General features: G+C 34.1%; 1 protein-coding gene across 7 annotated transcripts in view; it reads left to right on the top strand.

The window, feature by feature from the left end:
• The window catches only part of rapgef2b (Rap guanine nucleotide exchange factor 2b), a 128,555-nt gene that overhangs the window by 20,754 nt on the left and 90,833 nt on the right, over nucleotides 1-16,968 (top strand). For all 7 annotated transcript variants that reach the window (XM_051128250.1, XM_051128248.1, XM_051128247.1 and 4 more), the window contains exon 2: nucleotides 16,218-16,288. In XM_051128250.1, the coding sequence (XP_050984207.1) occupies nucleotides 16,218-16,288 (71 nt within the window). The remainder of the gene's footprint in view (nucleotides 1-16,217; nucleotides 16,289-16,968) is intronic.

The raw sequence follows: 16,968 nt of genomic DNA, 5'->3' as shown, positions 1-16,968 counted from the left end.
GAATGGTAAGTTTTGCATGGCAGGGACTAAAATGGCAGCAAATGTAAATAAAAAAAAAAAAAAAATAAAAATGTAGTTGTTTTTAGCGAGAGTCAGTAAATCATCCCAACTAATAAAAAAGTTTTTAAATATTTAAATAAAGCTGAAATATAAATTAGATGAAAAGCTGTTTTTGCTGAAATCTCTAAGTCCTAGAAGTATTAACTGAAATCAAAGAAAAAACTAAAAATAAAATTATTTAGAAATATCTAACAAACTAATAAAAAAGGCACTTAAACTTGTTAATTTTAAATTTAAAGCAGTTCAAATTCAGTTAAAAATTCAAAATTTTAAAATCTTATTCTATAATTTTGTATAATTAAAGGGGTCATCGGATGCCCATTTTCCACAAGTTGGTATGATTCTTTAGGGCCTTTATGAAATGTCTGCAACATACTTGGGTTAAAATTCCTCAATGGTAGTGTAAAACAACACCTTTTTAGCATGTCTTTTTAAATGATAATGAGCTACAGTTCACTCCACCCCTCTCTTACATTTTTTTTGTGTATTTGGTGGCTCGTTGTTGGTACAGCTGCTTGAAAATGGTGGACAGCGTACAACCGGCTGAGGGCGGAAATATGCTAATACGGGACAGGCCATCAGCAGTCGTGGGCGGGGCCTGAGCAGTATGATGTCATACTGCTCCAAAAATAAAAATGGCTTGATAATTGAGACTGTTTAGGGTTTGGGGGGATAAAAAGGAGTGAATTTATTTTAATTAATTAATTAATTTATTTTAATTGTACGGTGGTTCAGTGTGCACACACTGCTAAGACACATTTATATGCAAATAGCATGTAAAAGTGAATTTTTCATTCAGTGTCCCCTTAAATACTAAAACAACACTGGTGCATCCATATGCAGATTTATCAGATTATATTTTGTTAATTTCAGTTATGTTGCACTCTCAAGATCCAGTAATGAACACTGTTTGAGCTGTGATGTCTGATTTGAACTAATGACTCTTATGAATTGGTTCTTTTTGGTGAGTCACACAAAAAGATTCACAAAACAATCTCTGGCTCGCCTGTGTTTTTAAGCAGCCTGCTGTGACTTGTACACCAATATAACTCTTTATTAGTGCATAAAGTACATTCGCTTCTCATTAAACCCTTAAAACAAGTTTATCTTGACTTGTTTGGGATCCTGCTTTAATCCATGTTTCTTTGTTGCTTCCATATGAATGTGTAACACAAATCAGCCACATATGCATTGGTTCATGTGTTTTCTTACAGAGGCAGGTTTACTGAGTTCACTGAGGTTCGGGACACTGATTCAGTCATTTCTTCACTTGCAGCTTCATCCATGAATATTGCTAGTGTGTCAGCATAAGACAGACGTGAATCCTCAGCATGCATCTTTATGTATCACAGCTGTATGTACCATAGTAAGGGGTCTCAAAATAGTGTTTTTTTTAGCAGATGTAGCATCCAGAGATGGCAGCTGCTTCAGATGTGTCTCAGAACAACTCTTGAGTCTACAGCAGCAAAGTGGACCATCTCTGTTAATTATTCACACTTATTTGCAGCATGAATAATGCAGCCTCTGGCAGGACCGGGGGCTCCAGTCGCTAGCGCTGCACTAACGGCGCGTGAACAAACACAGCTCGAAAGGTGTTGACTCGACAGCAGGAGGTGTTAGAGCAGAACCGAGACCCAGCATCGTCTGCCTTGTCATCACTTCCTGTTTTTGTCTCTCTAATTGGCCATCGCCAGTTATTCGATTTAGTTTTCCCATTATCTTTCAATCACTAGTGCCTGCTTCCAAAAGAAAAACGTCCTAACGGTATACGTTCACCCAATGTAAAGGGTTGGATGCAACCCAGATCAGTTTCAGCATGTGATGAGACGGCGTGCCAGCTGCTCGGCTGTCAGAATAAATGCCTGTAGACTGCTGCAAAAGCACCTGCAGTTTAATCACACATGCTACACAGAAAAGCTGGTCTGTCAGCTGGTCTCCTGCTGATTTACTTTCACATTGACTGACAAGGCCGGTGTGTTTATTCCCCTGTGAATTACACATTGTGACAGATGAGGACAGTGTGAGTTTAAAGGTATTTCTACATGAAATTGGATGCAGAGGATTAAAAAAAAATCTTCTTTTTCACTCCCACTCAACTCCCACTCTATGTACCATATTTATTTATTTATTTACGAAAATGTTTCTTTTATAATTTTACTTAGAAACTGCAAATTTTGGCAAATGATGTAAATTATAAACTAGTGGTTATCAACAAGGGGGCTTGAGCCCAAAAAAGGCTCTAAACGATCCAGGCTGAGGAAGACGGGTCTTATCTAGCCAAACGATCAGTCATTTTCTTAACAAATTGACAGGTGATATACTTTTTAACCTTAAACGCTTGTCTTATCTATTTTCTGCGATGCACATTCAAATTTAGTGTAATTTGTTCCGTTGTTGTGCGTCTTGTCGTTGTTTGTCACTTTTGTACATGCAGGATGTGACAGTTGGTCGGTGTGGAGTTTGTCCCACCCATCCTCCACTGTGATTGGATGGCTGATTAAAAGGTGACAGTGGTGAGCGTTGCATTTTACATGAAGTTAAACATGCCTCAACTCTCAGGGCAGAGAGCAAAAAACGCTCAGCACCTTGTCACGCTCATGGTGTTTTAAAAAAAATGAGGCTCGTCCATTGAAAACAATTTTTTAAATATTACGCTAGCCTCTGGGGAAAAAAAGCTTTGGTGCACACGTGGCCTTATAATTGAACTGGCATAGTATCGTATACTAGCACTGAGGTTTGAAAATCCCACATTGGTTGACCTTTTTTGGCCAAATACAGTTGGTTGCTTTAGTTGCTGACAGAACCCAATATGTGATGACTAGCAGTCTGTAATTATTCATTGATGACAAACAGTGAAAGAAGAGGTCTGTAGATCTTCTCTTTTTTTGTGTGTCTTATGGTGCCGTCATTGGAATCTGCATCTGATTAGCATTAGTCATTAGCCTAAATACAGCCTCCATGATGAAGCTCTCCACAGTGCAGTTTTGTTGACATCGATTGTGATGTTTTGAGTGAGAAGTTCATTTATAGCCAGTAATTTTCAAGCTAAGGTTGTGATGTCTGTTATAAATGTTAAGCTAATGCTGGAGTTCTTTTTGGTTAATTGCTTAAAGGGATAGTTGACCAAAAAATGAAAATTCTGTCATTAATTACTCACCCTCGTGTCGTGTTCGTGTTCGATACACAAATTAAGATATTTTTTATGAAATCCAAGAGCTTTCTGACCCTGCATAGACAACAATGCAACTAACACGTTCAAGGCCCAGAAAGGTAGTAAAGACATCATTAAGGCCATGTCCACACTAATCGCATCTCTTTCTCTTCGTTTTGGCTTTCTGTCCACACTGAGACAGCGTTTTTGGACTAAACAGAAAATTTACTCACAATTGCTGTCCTGCAGCAAAACATGAGGGCAGCTGCTTTTTAGATCAAACATGAGTGAGCCCAACATGGACTCGTCACTGAGATATTTCCGTAAATAAAATGATCCTGCCAGAAGAATTGCGTGACAAACTGTTCCGTCTGTATCATCTCAGTAAGCTTTTATGAGGTTTTACACATGCGCAGTAAGGCTATTTAAAGTTTTCCGACATTTCATTGTGGATGGGAAACTTTTGGAAAACGCTAATGTGTTAACTCTGTTTTCAAATGTATTAGGATTAGTGTAGACCTAGCCTAAAATATTCAATGTGACATCAGTGGTTCAACCCTGTGATTCAATTTTGTGAAGCTACGAGAACAGTTTTTGCGTGCGAAGAAAACAACGACTTTATTCCACAATCTTCTCTTCAGTGTCAGTCTTCGGCGCACGTTCACAAAAGTACCACGACACATGGTACTCATCAGTTGAACCATTGATGACACATGGACCGTTGTAATGATGTCCTTATTATCTTTCTGGGCCTTGAACATGGTAGTTGCGTTGCTGTCTATGCAGGGTCAGAAAGCTCTCAGATTTTAACAAAATATCTTCATTTGTGTTCTGAAGATGAACGAAGGTATTACGAGTTTGGAAAGACATGAGGGTGAGTAATTAATGACAATTTTCATTTCTGAGTGAAATATCCCTTCAAATAACAAAGCTTTGCAAATTGAGCTTGCAAACTTTGGATGTTTCATTTTATTTACATGAACACACATGCTAACTAAAAGCTTTCTACAGCTATTATAGAGCCTTATGGACTGTACTTGGTGTACATTTTGCAGATACATCTCCAAAGCAGTAGACAAAGCAGTTGGTCGTTTGAGTGGATTTTATTCGCACCAGTGAGCATGTATCAGTAACCCTCTCCAAACTGAGCAATTTTGCCACTTTAAAGCTGAAGTCATTCATGACAGTCTGCCTCTAAGGCAGCAGTAAGGTCTGGAGTGTGTCTGTCTTTTTTTGTGCGCTTGATGCGACTCTCTGCTTTTGTTCTTATAGGATTAGAGCTGCCAGTTAAAGACATGATGCTAAGCCCATTCACATGCTTCCAGCTTTCCTCTTTCTGAGCTGCGTTCGACTACATGCGTCATGTCGGGTTATTACAATGACAATTTAAGCTGTTTAGCATTGGATATGCACACTGGGGACACCATTGAGGAAATATTAAATGTCACCAGATCAATGAACGGTTCAGATGTAGCCTGCCTCGAGCATTCCTGCATACAAATATGTAATATAATAGGTGTGTTGACACTGGTATGAAGTGCATCATGCAGCCTTTACAATGTTGGATATATTTTGAGAATTTAGGTGACGGCCGTAACCGTATGCAGTACTGTTGGGACCAAGCCGGCTGTCTGCGACTGTATATTCAGTTGCTAACGCTGGTGACCTTGTTTTTGTTTGCAAAGACTCCACCTGGTGCTATGTGCTGCTGTTCTACGGATAAAAATACCCTTAAGGGCCGCACTGTCAATAGGGTCTCAAGGACAGTGCGGTGTGAGCACAGTTGGCATGGGGAACGCTATGACACACGCTCTTAAATGCCACAGTGAGTGATCTATAGGTTGGCACGTGCCCTCGTGGTAGTTAGACTGCTGACCTGGCTTAACAATGCATGCTGGAGACCTCACATTAACATAGCTGTCTGATCATGAAGACGTGCCACATTTCCCTTTGTTCTTGTTCTTTGCGGTGTATTTTTTGCAATGCAGACCAGTGATTTCTCTTTTGGATGCAGTACAGGGAATGTTGCTACACTTCTTGAGATAGACAAATAGCAGTAACACCCTCTTTAGAGAGCCACGCATGACCTCACGGGTCGCTTTGGCTGTCTAGTTGACAAATCACTTGCGGCTAATTAAAATGTGCAGACACCTTTTTTGTGTCTAGGCTGTTTGCTTCCCTTGCTAATTGTTCGATCCACCCATGTAAGCTTTTGTTTTATGTAGACAAATATTTGTATTTTACATCATTTTGTAATTTTGTATATATTATGTATATTTCACTATGATACACTGTGAAAAATATATTTGTATGTTGTTATTAAAACAGATTATTAGAGTACAAGAAAATACCACTTGTTTCTACTTCAAAATTTCACGTGTAATTAAATGTGTTACTTGTCATTTCTTTGTAATTGTTTATGAAATTCACTAGCAATTTCTGAGTGAAAATTGTTTCTATACCAGATGTTTTCAGTGAAGTAGATAGTATGGAAGCTGCCACTGAATGAAAAATTTAAAAAGATCATTGTGACTTTTTCTCTCACAATTCTGAGTTTTTTTTTTCTCAGAATTGAATGATACAAACTTGCAATTCTGTCTTTTTATCTCAAAATTGTGATTATAAACTCACAATTGTAGATGATAACTCGCAATTCTGTTTTTTTTTTTTGTGTTTGTTTTTTGAATTGATAGAAACTGTGATATAAACTTGCTATTGTGAGTTATAAAGTTAGAATTGGGAGATAAAAATGTGAACGCAAGTTGATATTTTGCAATTTTGACTTCTTTTTTGCAATTCTGACTTTTTTCCCTGGAATTGTGAGAAACTCGCAATTGTGAGTCATAAAAGACTGATATGTTTTATGAATTGTGAGTTTATCTGACAATTCTGATGTAATAACTTGCAATTGCAATTATAGAGTCAGATTTGCTTGAACGTGCAAAAGAGTAAAAATATAAACTCGCAAAATTGCAAGATTATGCAATTCTGAGAAAAAAATTAAAATTGTGAGATGTAAACATGTAATTGCAAGAAAAAAATCTGAATTGTGAGATAAAACGTAGCACTTACCTTTTTTATTTAATTTTATTTTTTTATTCAGTGGCGGAAATGGGCTTCCATAGGATATTGCATGTTCTATATATGATCAAAGTGTAAAGCCAATAATACATATAATAATAATATGTGACCCTAGACCACAAAACCCGTCATAAGGGTCAGTTTTTTCTGAATAAATAATCTTTCCAATGATGTATGGTTTGTTTGAATAGGACAATATTTGACCGAGATACAACTATTTGAATATATGGAATCTGAGGGTGCAAAAAAATCTAAATATTGAGAAAATCGTCTTTAAAGTTGTCCAAATGAAGTTTTTAGCAATGCATATTAGCAATCAAAAATGAAATTGATAAGATTTACAGTAGGCATTTTACTAAATATCTTCATGGAATATGATCTTTACTTAATTTCCTAATGTTTTTTGGCATAAAAGAAAAGCCAATACAATGTATTTTTGGCTACTGTTACAAATATACCCCAGCGACTTAAGACTGGTTTTGTGGTCCAGGGTCACATATAATATATGGTTTATAACTGTATTGCATGCAGTATGCATAAATAATTAAGCAACTCTACATGGTTAGGCAGGATGGTAATATAAATAATATAAAAATATATATATTGTGCTATTTTATATTATAATCTTATTATATTTTACACAGATTTTTATTAAATATTAATAATAAAGAAACAATTTAATAAAATAAATGCAATTTTATATAATAAAAATGCTTTTATAAACGATTTTTTTTTGCAAAGCTGTAAATAAAATAAAGATTATTGTAATTGTAATGACATGTTTCTGTGTAATTATAAATTGTGAATTATTATTATTATTCGCCCCCCCAATAGACTTTCTCTATTATGTATGTATTCCTTGTTTGTGTGTCTTATAAAATAGTATTGATGAATGTTGCTGAGAGGTCTTCGTTTATCTGTTTCGCTTTCATAAGACAGAACCTCGCTTCATCATGCGTTTATCATCCCAGGAATCTCGATCATTCCCTACGGCCACAAGCTGCACAGCCTTTCCTCTGTCATGGGATCTGTGTCCAATGGGCCCCCTGCCTCCATTTACCAGACCCGTGATAGAAAGAGGGCAGTTTTAGTGCTCAGCCTGGGTCAAAGCTGACCTTCAGGACAGACGCCATGTGTCCTTCTTGGCTATATGTGCATTGCTGAAGTGTTTATTAAACACCTCATGGCACTTGAAAGGGGCAGATCTTCTTAAAGGGGTAAATATAGAGCTGACAACAAAATGGCAATGTGTAGGGGGAGCTGATTTTTTTATTTTTTATTTTTCAAACATAATTTGTGGAAAAATAGCAACCTGTGTGCATTATGGGGAGGAAACTATACTATTTATATGGGAAGTTACATGTATAGTTTGCTGTGATGCGCTGGCTTTGTGACCTGGTTTTCACTTGCAACATTAATTGGACGTGATGTAATGTGATTTGGAAATCAGTGATCAAATTTTGGTCTTCCCTTTTTTGTATGTTACACTACTTTTCAAAAGTTTTGAGTCAGTACAAAAAACGTTCCTAATAAGTGATTTCTGAAGGATGCGACACTGAAGATACTGAAAAGTCAGCTTTGCCATGACAATAATAAATTACATAAATATATTAAAATAGAAAACAGTTATTTAAATGGTAATATTTTACAGTATTACTGTTTTGATCAAATAAATGCAGCCTTGGTGGTCATGCATTTTATTTTTAGGTGCCCATTGAGACTTGTTTTTACATTTATGGAGAACTGAACACGTTGGCTCTGCCCCAAAACGTAGTGGGCTGCCTACATAGGAATTTAAGACATCGTAGGCGTGCTACTGACATGCAGCCTGTTTCAAAATGTAGGCGGCATAGATATCTTCTTTTGCCCAAATTCTAAGGCAGAGAAGCAATACCAGAATGCACTGTGGCACACTCGGTGGAAAAAACCCTTCCAAGTTGGCTGACGAATTTAGAGAAATGTGAATTTTAAATACAAAACTTTCAGTACTGAGAAGTGTTGATAAAATAAAACTAACCAGCATTTGAGTGTTCTGTGCTATTAGAGTATTTGTACACAACAGTCAGAAGTTTGGGGATCAGTTAGGGTTTTCTTTGGTTGGTAAATGTGCTTACCAAGAATGCATTTATTTGATCAAAAATGTAATAGTAATGTTGTTTAATATCATTACATTCTGTTTAATATAGTAAATTCCTATAGTGAATTTATTCCTGTGATGGCAAAACTAAATGTACAGCAGTCATTACTCCTGTCTTCAGAATCACATGATCTTTTAGAATCGTTTTATTATGTGTCTCTGGACCACAAAACTAGTCTTAAGCAGCACGGGTATATTTGAAGCAATAGTGTTTTGATTATTTTTGCACCCTCAGATTCCAGATTTTCAAATAGTTTTATCTCAGCCAAATGTCGTCCTATCGTAACACACCATACATCAATGGAAAGTGTATATATTCGGCTATGTATAAATCTTAATTTAAAAAAATTGACCCTTATGACTGGTGTTGTGGTCCAGGGTTGCATACGCTGATTTGCTGCTTAAAAAGCATTTTTAAGAAGCTGCTTAATTTTTTTTTGTGGAAACCATGATACATTTCATTCTAAGTAGAAATGTTTTGTAACATAATAAATATCTTTACTGTCACTTTTGATAAATTTAATGCATTGTTAATGCAATGTTTATCGATCATGCTGTTAGCTTAGCAACATGCTAACAGCAAACTAAGAATTGACTGTCAGTCGATTTTAACATCAATTATCATGATTTTAGGATTTTATATATGTATTCTTTGTGTCAATGACGCCACTGTGCTGTGCCACTGTATCATAGAACTCAATTTAAAGGGATGGTTTACCCTTTAAATTTTTTTATGAAAATTCTGTCATTAATTACTCACCCTCATGTTGTTCCAAACCCGTAAAACCTTAGTTCATCTTTAGAACACAAATTAATATAGTTTTGATGAAAACCGAGCGAAATTGTTTGTACTTTCTGGAATGGAAGCTCCTAAATTCTACGAATACCTTGTGTGAGAAACGCACTTGGCAATAAAGGTCTTTCTGATTTGGAAGCCGGAGGGTGCCCTTGCGCAGAAGCTCCACATATTTTTTATAGTAGAAGTAGTAGTAGTGACGACGCTCCAGGAATCTCTAATCCAGTTATGGCTGTAGATAGAAGAATTTTAACCTAGGAAACTTGAAGACAATAAACATACGATTGATACAACAATAAACGACATAGCCTTTATAATACTATTGCATAGTATGATTTCAGCCTCATTCTGTGATATGAAGCCACGTCTGATCGCAAAAGGTTATTTCAAACACTTGACTATGTTATTAAGTGAATTTGGAGAAAAAGCATGTCAATAAATGATATCTTTGTTGGACAACAGGTTTGTAAACAGGCTCATACGCATGCAAAACTGCATCACACACTTGCTGCTAGTACAGTTAACGTTATTCAAAGCTCAGACCGATTTGTGGTGCACTTTATTTAGCGATATAACTTTCACATCCGTCTTTAGCATGTTGCACTGACGCACACAGAAATATGGCAACAACTAGACTTTATTGTTCCCTACTGTCTATGCAGGATCAGAAAGCTTTTGGATTTTATCAAAAATATCTTAATATTCTGAAGATGAACTATGGTCTTAAAGGTTTGGAACGACATGAGGGTGAGTAATTAATGACAGAATTTTCATTTTTGGGTGAACTACCCCTTTAAACATCCCTCATTATAAATGGAGGGCATTGCATGTTGATTATGTCTGCTTAGGTCACTTCTTTCTCCTTGGATGCTGTGTCTGGATTTTGATTAAGTCATGCAGATACCCAGCAAACCACTCTCGATCTGTGGTTAGGAACTCTTGAGGCTAGTTACCCTGCCAACGATACAATTTAGCCTAATGTTGGGATGATTGTCCTCATCGGACTGATGGTTTTTAGATGCCACCTGCTCAGACAGCTGAGCCCAGCGCTGTTTATTGCTATAGAGGGAAATTATTGACTCTGATCATGTAGATACTTAGACTGCCGGTTGCCATGGTCACAGTGATGCCTTGAGTGAAATGTGAAGAGCCTCTTGACCCATTCAAGATGCGTCGTAATGGGTTGCATTCAAGATGTTGGGATACAAAGCTGAGAAGAGGCATTTTAAGTAGCAACACACTGCAGTTTATTTTTTGCAGTCACTGTCTTGGACAGCCAGCATTATACATGCTATAACAAAATATGTGTACAAACAGCTGCAGTGTGCTGGCACTGCACAATGGCATCAGATGGTAAAATATTACCAGGATAAAATAAAAGCATGCTATTTTTGCTTATATAATTTGCTGCTTTGAGCCGGTTTTGCTGATCGCCTGATTTTTCACATGCGACATTAAAGGAGTAGTTCACTCAGAAATGGAAATTATTTAATTATCGTTGCTACCAATTGTCATTGACATGTCATTATTTATTCAAGTGTTTCCAGACTTCTGTGGAACTCAAAAACGAAAACGTTTCAATGTGATGTTCTTTTGAAGCTATGTAGTATTATATCTTACTGTCTCCTATCTTGCTAGTTCTAAAAATAAAATTAAAGAATACAGTGCAATAAAATAAGTGTATTTAATATTTAAAATATATATCTGTTTTTAACATTTTATTTGACATTTTATTCTCCTGAAGCCGTACAGTATACCTTAGTATAATTATAAAAACTTTTTATCTCACAATTCTGTTTTTCTTCTTCTCAGAATTACATGATACAAACTTGCAGTTCTGACTTTTATAAACTCGGTTGCGAGGTACAAAGTCAGAATTGTGTGAAATAAACTCACAATTGCGAGAAGTAAAGTCAGAATTGCAAGATAAAAATTCGCAATTCTGACTTTTTTCTCGCAATTCTGACTTTTTTCTCACAGTTCTGACTTTTTTCTCAAAATTGCATGATACAAACTCACAATTCTGACTTTTTTCTGAGATCTGTGAGATATAAACTCGCAATTGCAAGTTATATTGTCAGAATTGTGTGATAAACTCACACTTTAATTTTTTCCCAGTTTTTATTTCACATGTCTGACTTTTTTGTCACAGTTGACCTTTTTTTTTCCTCACAATTCTGAATTGCGATTCAGAACTCACAATTCGGACTTTTTTTTTTCCTCGGAATTGTTATAAACTCGCAGTTGCGATTTATAAAGTCAGAATTGCAAAATAAAAACTCACAACTCACAACAAACTTGCAATTGCTAGTTATAAAGTCCCGTTGTGAGGGGAGAAAAGGACTGATATGTTCTCAGAATTGCAAGTTTATATCTCTCAATTTCAAACGAATAACTTGCAATTGCATGTTATATAGTCAGAATTGCGAGATACTGAGATACTGATTTTGTATCTCGAAATTCTGACTTTATTTCTTAGAATTGCGAGTTTACGTCTCTCAGCTCTGATTATGTAAAACGCAATTGCGAGTTTATATCTCACAATTATGAGAAAAAAGTCAAAATTGTGAGATAAAAAGTCATAATTACCCTTTTTTTTTGTTTTATTCAGTGACAGGGCTTCCATGCAATTGTCATTGTGGGCTTTTATTCCCTGTCTATTGAAAAATAGCCCTCACCCTAAAGAAGTGTCTCTTTATTGTCATATCCAAGGACTTCTGCTCATATTTGCTGTATTATATCTGAGCTTCTTTTGTGGCTTGTGCGGAACACATAAAATAGTCTGTACAGGCACGGTCTCATGGTTTTGTTCATTGAGTTTCGTGAAGGTTTTAGTCAAGGCTACTGCTAAACAGCCACTGTTGTTTGCATAACTCACCGGTTTCATCATTCCTGCTCTACCTGGTCTCAGCAGTATTTGTCGCTCAGCTTGTTACCACGGCACCCACTGACTCCCACGAGAGTTGCGTAACCATCGAGTGCCCTGGGCTTCGCATATTGTGTTTGACCAATCACAAAACACAATAGTTCCTTTGTCACAAAGCACATTGGGAGGAAATAGTCACCACGCTGAAAGAGAGGACAAAGTGTATACGAAAACCTAGTGGCGTTTAACTCTGAACCTGGCATCTGTTGGAAAATTGTGCCAGAGGCTCAGCTTTTTGTAAAATGAAGGAATAAAATAAATAAATAAGTGATGGCTATTGTAGTGGTAATTCCTCCAGATTCTCTGTTTACCCTTTTGCTTTGTGTGTGTAAACAGTGCCCACGATGTGTGAATGATTCAGACCTAGCTTCAAGACCATTTGGTTATTACAGCAATAGTAAAATAGTGTGTTTTTTTTTTTTTTTGGTTTATAGCATGCTATAGGGTTACAACAACTAATAAAAGGTATAATCATCAAATTCGATGGAACTGAAGACAATAAAATCTATAATTAATAACCACAAACATGTACTATTACTATTATATATATATATATATATATATATATATATATATATATTTTCACAATAAATAATTTTAAAACTTAAGTTTTTTTTCAGTACTTATTTATTTATTTAAAAGTTTTTTTTTGCACTGTAAATAATAATAATAATTATAATAATAATAATAATAATAATGAATAATTAATAATAATAAATAGATCAATAAAAAAAATCTTCCAGGATGTTATCCATTCATTTTACAGACATTTTCATTAACTCAAGAAATTAAATTCAAAAGTCAATGTGGAATATTCCGTTATATTAATAGAGTAAATTATGCCCTGTTTTTACATTTTTAAAGAGTGCATTTAATATTTGTTTTGCTTTATTAATATTTATTTATTTATATTATGTATTTATTTAATTATTTATATTTGTTTGTTTGTATTATTACAATTTTGTTTCCATTAGCAAAAATGTTTAGTTGATAATAACAATATAAAATATTTGTATGTGTCAATCAGTCATTACAAAAGAGTACAAAAATATTAACTTACAGTGTTCATTTATTCAGAGTTTAAATAAATATAACTAAGTTAATTTCAGAATGAATTAGGATTTTATCATATGTACATCTGATGAAAAATAGCAAAAAATGGCTTTACTTCAAAATCTTCTTCCCACATGTAAGTATATTATTTGAAAACTCTTGCTTCTCATTGTGCATTTAGAGAGTTGTAGTGGTCTCATTATGAACTCCTGGCAGAGAAAGAAAATAAAGGAGTGAAAACTCCTCATGGGGACACTGGGACTGAAGAAATGGGGTTCTGCACATTCTTTCCATGTTGAATTTAGTAATATTTGAGGGGGGAAAAAAGAAAGCCACAGTGTTCTGGTAAAGCTTCATTCCAGCCAGTAGAGGCGTTAAGAGGAGAAGAAAGAGCTGGACGCGAATCACTGAAATCTTACACTAGCTTGACATCTAGTGGAGGATTTTTGTAATGCATGGCAACCAGGAGGTCCTTTGTCATTGTCACAGTCTTATTGTTCTGTTTTTGCTTGCTCTAAAGCAAGCGTCACTATTACTGATGCTCATATGTAGAGTTATGGATTTGGACAAAACAAAAGCATTCAATTTAACGAGTAACATGCACACCGTTTGTGCTGCAGATATGATTGATGCCTCAGATGATTTTGCTTTGTTGAAATGAGATCTGCTATTGCGTTTCTAAGCAGAAACGGAAGTACACCCTAGTAACCACCCAGAAGACCTAGTGTGCTTTAATCCACTCCAATAAATAAAATAAATAAATAGATAATAAATAATTCTAACAAACTCTACTTTTCACTCATTTAGTAATAAATTATTAAATTAATACATCGATTAAATAAAATACCTTTGGGCAAATGTCTTCAAACTCTTTCTGTTTTTTAAATAGCATTTTAATACTATAATATAAAAAAGCATTATATTTATACACAGATATTAAAAAATTATAATAAATTATAAAAAATAATAAAGTTCTTATTAAATTACTAAATGAATAGATGAAAAGACCTTTGGGCATGCATGTTCATATTTTATATAGTCTTATAATTCTTTAATATAAGACATTTTTTTAATATTACAAAATTTATTTATTTTTTGATGCACAAAAAATTACAGTAAAAAAAGACCATTAAAAAAACAAATAAGCTCTCACTAAATTCCTAAATAAATAGATAAAAAAGACCTTTGAGCATATCTTTATGTTTTGTTTTTTTTTTTTTAAATTGATGCGCAAGAAAATTGACAATAAAAAAAGATTTAAAAAAATAAATAAAAAGCTCTTATTAAATTACCAAATAAATAGATGGCAAAAAAGACATTTTGGGCATGCATTTTTAAATTCATATTATATTTTTTTTTTATATATAAAACAAAATAATATTAAGATATTTATTTTAGACCTTTGTGAATGCATTGTTATATTGTTATTTTATAGTCTTATAATTATTTAATATAAAAATATTTTAATATTTGACAATTAAAAAATTTTGAACAAAAAATTACAATAAGCTCTTATTAAATTACTAAATAAATAGTAAAAAATGTAAAAAAAAATGACAATTAAAAATAATAAATATAAATATACAAATAATAAATAAATATAAATAATAATAAATTTAAAAAATAATAATACATTTAAAATAAATTAATAACGATCTAATAATCGTCTTGTTTTATATAGTCTTGTAATTATTTAATATAATACATTTTATTATTAAGTAATGTGTTTATTTATTTTGATGCACACACACAAAAAATACAATAAAAAAAGTCAACTAAAATATAATTGTAATAATGAGCTCTTCTTTGCACTCTCCAAATATTTTGTTATTATTTTTATTAATACATTATTTATTTAGTTTAGTTTATTAGATTTGTTTATATTATTAAGTAATATTAATTCTTATTTATTATCCTATTAATATATTACTATTTCTTCATAATTTCCCCCAACTCTCCATGCAGGCTACCGGTTTTAACAGCAGGGGGTGACAAAACATCATTGAAGCAATTTTCTGTTTAGCCTCTTTTGACACTGCAGAAGATGAAGGTCACTATTAGATTCAATTACAGTTTGTTCATGTGGCCTTGCCCTCTGTAACCTTTTGTGTAAGGGTGAATTTAGGGTCTTACAAATACAGAGCCTATAGATTTTTTTTTTTTTAAGCTTTCAAGTCAATACTTCACTTACATCTAGTCTGAAACTGCATCTCAGCATATTTACAAATGTCCAAAAATACTACCTATTCTGGCTCACCTGACCAGTGCAGCCATGTGTTGTCACTTTCTTCCATTTCAGTTCTTATTTAACAAGCGGTCCTGTAGTCTTAATAGGAAAACAAGGAGGCAGAGGTTTACTTCTACTATATTAGAAGGCAAATGTTTGGTGAGCTGTGTGTTTGCATTTGTGTTCCTCATCACACAGGGTCTCTTAGTTCATAATCAAGTGCGTCTGTGTGCGAGCACAGAACCTCTTTTTGTCCCCATCGCTATCCCAGCATGCCTTTGTGAGCACAAAGGCAGCCCAGTTGTGGCATCGGTGTGGAAGGGGACAGGGCCCGCCGTGTGCTCGGCCTCAGATACATGGACACTGTGACCAGTCTGTCTGAAGAACCACTTATAGCTCTCTGGTGAAAGGACCTGTTTAGGGACCTGAGACTGTTTGTTTAGTAGCGTCTTGCCAAGCCTGTTTGCACTGTAGACCTATAAATGATATTTATTATTATATACTTTTTTTTAATATTAAAAAGTAGTAAGGGATACAAGAGAAAAGTGTTGTAAGGACAGCTGCAACTTTTAATTGCTTTAATCACATATTATTATTATTATTATTATTACTGTTATGATGTTGTGAAACTGCATTTCTCCATGTGTTTCAACAGTGCCATTTTCTGTACTCTTCAACATGATATAAATGTCTTCTCGTCCATCGCTGAGAATTCTGGGAGAGTGTGTGCTTTTACAGCTGAGTAGACTTTTGATCTTTTCTCTGTCTTTCTCTTCTTACCTGCAGGACCTGGAGATCGTGTATTCCTACTTGCATGGGATGGAGGCGCTGTCCAATCTTCGGGAACACCAGCTGAGGTAAAACTGAAGGAAGGATTTGATAAATGAATGGAAAAAATGCAGAAATGTTTTTGAGGTCAAGCAGGGGTGGGTGGTGGGTTATGCATACAGATGTGTGAAGGAGAGACAGATATGCAATTTTTGGGTTGATACATTTGATTTTTTTTTTTTAAATGTTGTATGTTTTTTAATTTGTGTTTTTTAATATTATTTTATTTAACCATGTATCAAAACTAGTAAAGATTTGTTGTTTTAGAATTTGTGAATTTGTGAACCATTATTTTTACTGTTTTTAAACTGTTTTGGACTGCTATTTCTAGTTGTTTTAGTGTAATTTAATTTAATTTAATTTTACAGATATTGCAAATCAAACGAACTCTGATTTTTTTTTTTTTTTTTTTTTAATTTGCTATGTATTGTATGTCTAATTCGTGAACAATTATTTATCAGTATTAGCCTTTTAGTAATAGTTTTAGACTTATTTTCGGTTAAGTTGTCCACTAGTGTCAATTATATTTGTATTTTATTTTATCTTATTTTAGTTATTTTATTTTATTCTATTTTATTATTTTGTGAACAATTATTTATTAGTATTAGCTTTTTTAATAATAGTTGTGGTCTGTTGTTTTCAGTGAAGTTGTCCACCAGTCTAAATATATTTATTTTATTTTATTTATTTTATTTTATTTTGTGAACAA

The sequence above is a fragment of the Labeo rohita genome, chromosome 14 (assembly GCF_022985175.1).
Source record: "Labeo rohita strain BAU-BD-2019 chromosome 14, IGBB_LRoh.1.0, whole genome shotgun sequence".
In the NCBI taxonomy this organism is placed as follows: Eukaryota; Metazoa; Chordata; class Actinopteri; order Cypriniformes; family Cyprinidae; genus Labeo; species Labeo rohita.
Note: the sequence above shows the minus strand (reverse complement) of the source record. Positions and strands in the feature narration are given on the sequence as shown.